Source organism: Oncorhynchus kisutch, linkage group LG15 (assembly GCF_002021735.2).
Source record: "Oncorhynchus kisutch isolate 150728-3 linkage group LG15, Okis_V2, whole genome shotgun sequence".
Lineage (NCBI taxonomy): Eukaryota > Metazoa > Chordata > Actinopteri > Salmoniformes > Salmonidae > Oncorhynchus > Oncorhynchus kisutch.
Window position 1 is genome coordinate 56815077 of NC_034188.2, and position 6538 is coordinate 56821614.

The window sequence follows — 6538 nt, forward strand, 5'->3', positions numbered from 1 at the left end:
CTCCCTCTCGTTCTCTCTCCTCTCCCTCTCGCTCTCTCTCCTCTCCCTCTCGTTCTCTCTCCTCTCCCTCTCGGCTCTCTCTTCCTCTCCCTTCGTTTTTTCTTCTCTCCTCTCCCTCTCGCTCTCTCTCCTCTCCCTCTCGTTCTCTCTCCTCTCCCTCTCGTTCTCTCTCCTCTCCCTCTCGTTTCTCTCTCCCTCTCTCTCTCTCCCTCATCTCCCTCTCGTTCTCTCTCCTCTCCCTCTCGTCTCTCTCCAACATTATTAACATGCTGCATGAGGAAATACTCATTTGCTTCAATGACTCCACCCACCAGTTTCTAGCAGAGATCCATACCAGTGGCCAGAGGACAACGGAACTACAGGAATTACCTCAGAGGAAATAGTGTTCTGTAGAATGGACTACTGCAGAATGTACATAATTGTGTGTGTGTGTGGTGTGTGTGTGTGTGGTGTGTGTGTGGTGTTGTGTGTGTGTGGGTGTGTGTGTGTGTGTGTGTATGTGTGTGTGTGTGTGTGTGTGTGTGTGTGTGTGTGTGTGTGTGTGTGTGTGTGTGTGTGTGTGTGATGTGTCTGTGTGTGTGTGTGTGTGTGTGTGTGTGTGTGTGGGCTTGTGGTAATGGCTGGAGCGGAATCTTGGAATGGAATGAAATACATTAAACACGTGGTATCCATGGTTTCCTCCCCTCAGCAGCCTCCACTGGTGGATGTCCACAACACTCGCTTTACCACTGATCAAAATGTCTACAAACACTAGTGACATGATTTCTTCCAATGGGTTTTCTTTCCCCGTGATGTTTAAGGTGTAACCTTCTCTCTGTGCCATGCAAATGTGCAATGCAATTCAAGCATGTTTATTGCTGCAGCCTATTCTGTGCAGTCAGTTGCATGCATGCACTGCACCAAGCCCATCTTCTGTCAGCGGACACCTTGCATCGCCCTGTTCGTTCCATCCCTACCTGCCATGGTCACAGTCTCAGTCAATGACAATAAAGCAAAGGTACCATGTTTATAACACCAAAGCATTTTTTTGCACACAAAACAAAAACTGCCAAAAGGCATCCATCCAAATACATGTATGTTTGGAATGACGTCCTCGCTCTCCTCTCTTCTTCATTCAACCCTTTCATTACCCTTCATTACCCTCATTATTACACGTCTGTCTTCCTTTCAGTCAGCCTGAATCGGACTATTTTAGGGGCTATTCTGAATGTTCCCAGTCACACAGCTAGATCCATGTCCCGACCGTCCCCCCACAGTCATATTCCCTATCCAAATGACCCTACTACTCCAGCACCAGTCAAACTATGTTGGACAACATGGCTGATGAATCATAGCCCTCTCATTGCTGTGCATGGCATACTAGAAATACTTCCTGTGTCTTTCTTGCACATCAGATGGAGGTTTCCTAAGTTGGCCACTACTGTAAAGGGCTGTTGTAGTTCCTATTCTCCCTGTCCTGAACTACAACTTGAGTACAGCTGGTGACCATATTGGATCCCAAAGCACAGGGAAGTGACTGACAGTCAGTTAGGTAGCAATGGAGAAATAGGTCATAGAGCTAAAAATACGTATCTGTGTCCCTCTCTAGTCTTCCCATGAAGACAAGAGAAGAAGGTCTATGTGGGAAAAAGGGGGACTGATGGCAATAAACCAGAAAATAAATTCCCAAACAAAAGAGAGGGAGAGAGCGAGAGGAGTGAGAGAGAGAGAGAGAGAGAGAGAGAGAGAGAGAGAGAGAGAGAGAGAGATGAGAGAGAGAGAGAGAGAGGGGGAAAGAGAGATGAGAGAGAGAGAGAGAGAGAGGGAGAGAGAGATGAGAGAGAGAGAGAGAGAGAGATGCGAGAGGAGTGAGAGAGGAGTGAGAGAGAGAGAGAGAGAGAGAGAGAGAGAGAGAGAGAGAGAGAGATGAGAGAGAGAGATGAGAGAGAGAGATGAGAGAGAGAGAGAGAGAGAGAGATGAGAGAGAGAGAGAGAGAGAGAGAGAGAGAGAGCGAGAGAGAGAGAGAGAGAGAGAGAGAGAGAGAGAGAGAGAGAGAGAGAGAGAGAGAGAGAGAGGATGCTCAGGCTCCAGTGAACTCAGCAGGCCTGGCTGTTCCTTTAAACAGTGCCTGAGCACAGAATTATGTGGAATTCATTTCCCTCGGATCAGTCAGGCACTGCAGAATAACTATCACAACAGTCAGTCAGCATATGGCCTCCTTCTCCAAGTAGACTGACAGAATGAAAGGATGGGGGGGCAGACAATGGAGGAAGAGAGAAAGAGTTAAAAACAAAGAGATATGATATGGGCAAGGGGTAGGTTTGAGGATGGGATGGCAAGAGAATGAACGGAGAGAGGGACCCCTAAAGAACTGAGAATTGAGCTGTGAGTCAGGGATGGCAATATGAGGGAAGCAAGGGGTGGGTGAGAGAAAGAGAGAAACAGAGCGAGAGAAAGAGAGAGAGAGAGAGAAGAAGAGTAGCAGAGAGATTAAAGGAGGACTATTGGAGAGGCTAGGGGAATGCCCAGTAGATTGATGGTTCCCAGAGGATGTGCTTACACACACTGAACTCTTTGAACCTCTGAGATGCATTGGACAACATTTGAGTAGTGAGCTCCGAATACTCTAAATCAGTGTTGTCCTCAATAACTAGTGCATTCAGTAGGCTAGATACCATTATATAAGCAACGGGAGCAGTGGTAGAGGGTATTAACTAGACCCTTACTGAGAAACATTCAAGTCAGAATGAATCAGTTCCTAGTCCATTGATGGCTCCTATCCCATGCCATTCCCTTTGCTCACCCTCATTCCTATTTTTCATGCAAATAAGTCAAACGAATCCCCTTGAAATGGCCTTGCAAAGGCCTCTGGGAGTGTCTATGTCCCCACTTGTTCCCAGTAATTGAGCAGCCAGAGACCAGCAGAAAGGAACTCATCCGCGCGCGCATCACTGGGAGCGCAGATATGCGCGGGGTTGCTAAAACACTGCCATGACATGGAACTCACAACTAATAAGTGATTAATGACCAAATGGGTGGTAGGCTACTGTTGGTTCGCCTAAACAGTGTGTGACTGTGTGAATTCTGTCTGCTTTCAGAACAAGGTCCAAATAGTCATCTTAAAATGTATTTAAAAACAGCAACACCAAAAGCAACAAATGCATATAAAATGTTCTAGTTACTCTCGTATAACAATGGGGCAGCCTAAACGGAGAATATTATAATGAGAAAATGAGCGGCATAGCTCAGGCCTCCAGCACCATCTTTCACCTCAGGTTCCTGTGCTGTTCACGATCAGTATCGGTAGGCAATAGGGCTGATTTAATACGTTTTAAGAGGTGCAGTTTTGCCTTACTAAAACTCACACACGAATTTACCATTTTATTTACGCATATATGAATAACCCAACATTTTAGACTAGTTGGCCATATCCTATGGCAACAAATAGCCTAACTTGTGTCAGTTTCCCCAATAATTAGAATGCCATCACTGTCGCGCATCGACGGAATCAAATCAATTATGTTGAAGACAAAAACATTAATTAAAGCAGTTCACTGTTGCTTGTAACAGGCTATTCGTATACTTAAGGTAATGGGTTGTCATGAATTATATGAAATGTCGCCTGTCTGGATTTCAGATAGCGCTGACTGCACAGCATCGACTGCATCGCAACTACATTCCCGCTCAGGTACCATCCGATGTGTTCCGCGCTACAGTAGGCTACCACGTTCTTTGTTAGACAGCCTGCAAATGCCTAAATTTATCCAAACAACACTCCAAAAATACATATTCGAGAGTCGATTTATTATGTTTTCAATTATTTCTAATCGAAAAGGTGTCAACTGCATCTCACCAAGCGGACAGACGCACAGCCACCTTTTGGAAACGAGCCCAGGCTGAATTCCGCACGTTGAAATGTTATTGTGTAAATTCTGCACAAAGGAATCGAATGGAAACTTGATGGAATGTTCACCTTTCAACGCGACTGGTAGAGATGACACTAGTCTAATAAAAGCAACCACTCCCGGCACATAAGTTTACCATTTTATATGATGCAAGCTTACACAATATTGTATCAGGTGTTTGCAGATAGGAACGCGTGTCTTGTTGGAGCGAAGATGCGCTGCCAGTAAACACTGCTGCCATTATAATCGCAAGCACGTAGGCTATTTTGCCAAGAGGTCTGTCGCCAAGAAAATGATGTCCAAAGGGTATTAGGTTTCAGCCGACAGAGGCTCCCACCAGCTTGGTTTTACCTACCTGTTTACAGCCTAACACAATAATGTGAACAGGTATCAAGCACAACCTTTTCAAAAAAACACTGCCACTCGCTATTTTTCGCTATTGTAAGCGCTACCTGACCAGCCATGCAAGTTGGCTGCGATCTTGTCTATTGACTAGGGACACCGGGTCATAAATTGTACCTCAACATTCCACCATAGCGTCCTCATGTAATTACTGGCTCAGTGAAATAGTTTCTAGGCATGCATAGGCAGCTCTACATTTTGGAACATAACCCGGCTTGCTAAAAAAAAATAAAGCTGTTTCATATATACCTTTCCATCGCTATTACACTCCATATAAATATTTGTAGCTTGCTATATAGTAGCGATGTAGCCTATAGGCATGATACTTCTTTACGATGCATAAAATTGTCAACGATTACCTAGACTACATGGACTGACAGCATCCACAAATGTATCCCTAAAAATTTCAAAGATAAAATGTATGCACTTACGATTTCAGGGGGTTCTGTACCACTGTGGCCATTTTGATATAGTATGATAGATACAATGTAACACTGCAGATCCCGGTATTGCACATGTAATATACCAGCAATTTCAATTTCATTCATTCTCTGGGGCTGCGGCTGGAGCTGCCAGCCAATAGGAGCGGGAACGCTCAGTGACAGTTCTGGGGAAATGTAGTTTTTGCACATGTCACTATGTAACATGCTGAGAGTCAATGCACTACAACTACCAGTATGTATCGCGGTCAACTGTATAACGGTCCCGCCTTGGACTTCTATGGGTAAGCCAAACCGTCTACTGTAATGTCAAGGTTGGTGTGCTACTGGACTGTCAGTCTGTAGCTGCCATTCCAACTGATGCATTGTTTCCTTGTCTTGCAGATATAGAAATACATTTTAAGGGCGAGGCTGTATGTGCACCATCTCTCAGAGAGGATGCAACAAGGAGTTCTGTTCAGTTTCAACTTAATAATAGCAATTTTTTGAAATAATGTTTCAAATATAAGATGCTAAATGGTAGATTTATGTTTCACCAACATCAGAATTGCACCCTATCATGGACAGTGCCCAGGTTGGAATGTAAGGTGAATTACATATTTGTGTGTTCACTTTTTTTGGGTCATTTTTATGTCATAAATCAATTGTGCAAGATTCTACTACATAGAGTTTACTGTTCGTGCTGGGCTCATTTCCAACATTAACATCAGTGATAACCTTCACACCACAAATGTTCCACAAAATGTTGAATTTCCAATATCATTCTGAGATTTACTTTTGGACAACTTTCTTTCTTTTACTTAATCCTGTTAGACTGAATTTAGCAAGAGAGAGAAAGGGGGGAGGGTATTCTGGAAAAGGGATAACTAAGATGTGTTGATAGGCCAATTGATAATGATATAATCTATTCTAGGTGAGCCGATGCTGAAGAGGTTTAATAATTGATCGTTTTGGGAGACAGTGGAGTAGGGAAGATAATTGATTATTTTAGGAGTTGCCTCATCTGTTGAACCAAGACAGTGGGCACAGCAGTGATGGAATTTCTCTCCATTTCAGTTTAGCAGCAGTGGCGCCACTGAAGCCACTCTGTGATGTGATATTTATACAGTTGAAGTCAGAAGTTTACATACACTTAGGTTGGAGTCATTAAAACTTGTTTTTCAATCACGCCACAAATTTCTTGTTAACAAACTATAGTTTTGGCAAGTCGGTTAGGACATCCACTTTGTGCATGACACAAGTGATTTAACCAACAATTGTTTACAGACAGATTATTTCACTTATAATTCACTGTATCACAATTCCAGTGGGTCAGAAGTTTACATACACTAAGTTGACGGTGCCTTTAAACAGCTTGGAAAATTCCAGAAAATGATGCCATGGATTTAGAAGCTCCTGGTAGGCTAATTGACATAGTTTGAGTCAATTGGAGGTGTACCTGTGGATGCATTTCAAGGCCAACCTTCAAACTCAGTGCCTCTTTGCATGACATCATGGGAAAATCAAAAGAAATCAGCCAAGACCTCCACAAGTCTGGTTCATCCTTGGGAGCAATTTCCAAACGCCTGAAGGTACCACATTTATCTGTACAAACAATAGTGCGCACGTATAAACACCATGGGACCATGTAGCCACTCAGGAAGGAGACGCGTTCTGTCTCCTAGAGATGAACGTACTTTGGTGTGAAAAGTGCAAATCAAATCACAAAGGACCTTGTGAAGATGCTGGAGGAAACAGGTACAAATGTATCTATATCCACAGTAAAATGAGTCCTATATCGACATCCTCTGAAAGGCGGCTCAGCAAGGAAG

At 43.7% G+C, this 6538-nt stretch overlaps 1 protein-coding gene across 1 annotated transcript in view; it reads right to left on the minus strand.

The window, feature by feature from the left end:
* LOC109904792 (zinc finger protein neuro-d4) overlaps nt 1-4840 on the minus strand; it is a 49073-nt gene extending 44233 nt beyond the window's left edge. The window contains exon 1 of the mRNA XM_031790603.1: nt 4719-4840. Within this exon, the coding sequence (XP_031646463.1) occupies nt 4719-4831 (113 nt within the window). The 5' untranslated portion in view covers nt 4832-4840. The remainder of the gene's footprint in view (nt 1-4718) is intronic.
* Nucleotides 4841-6538: the final 1698 nt, after the last annotated feature.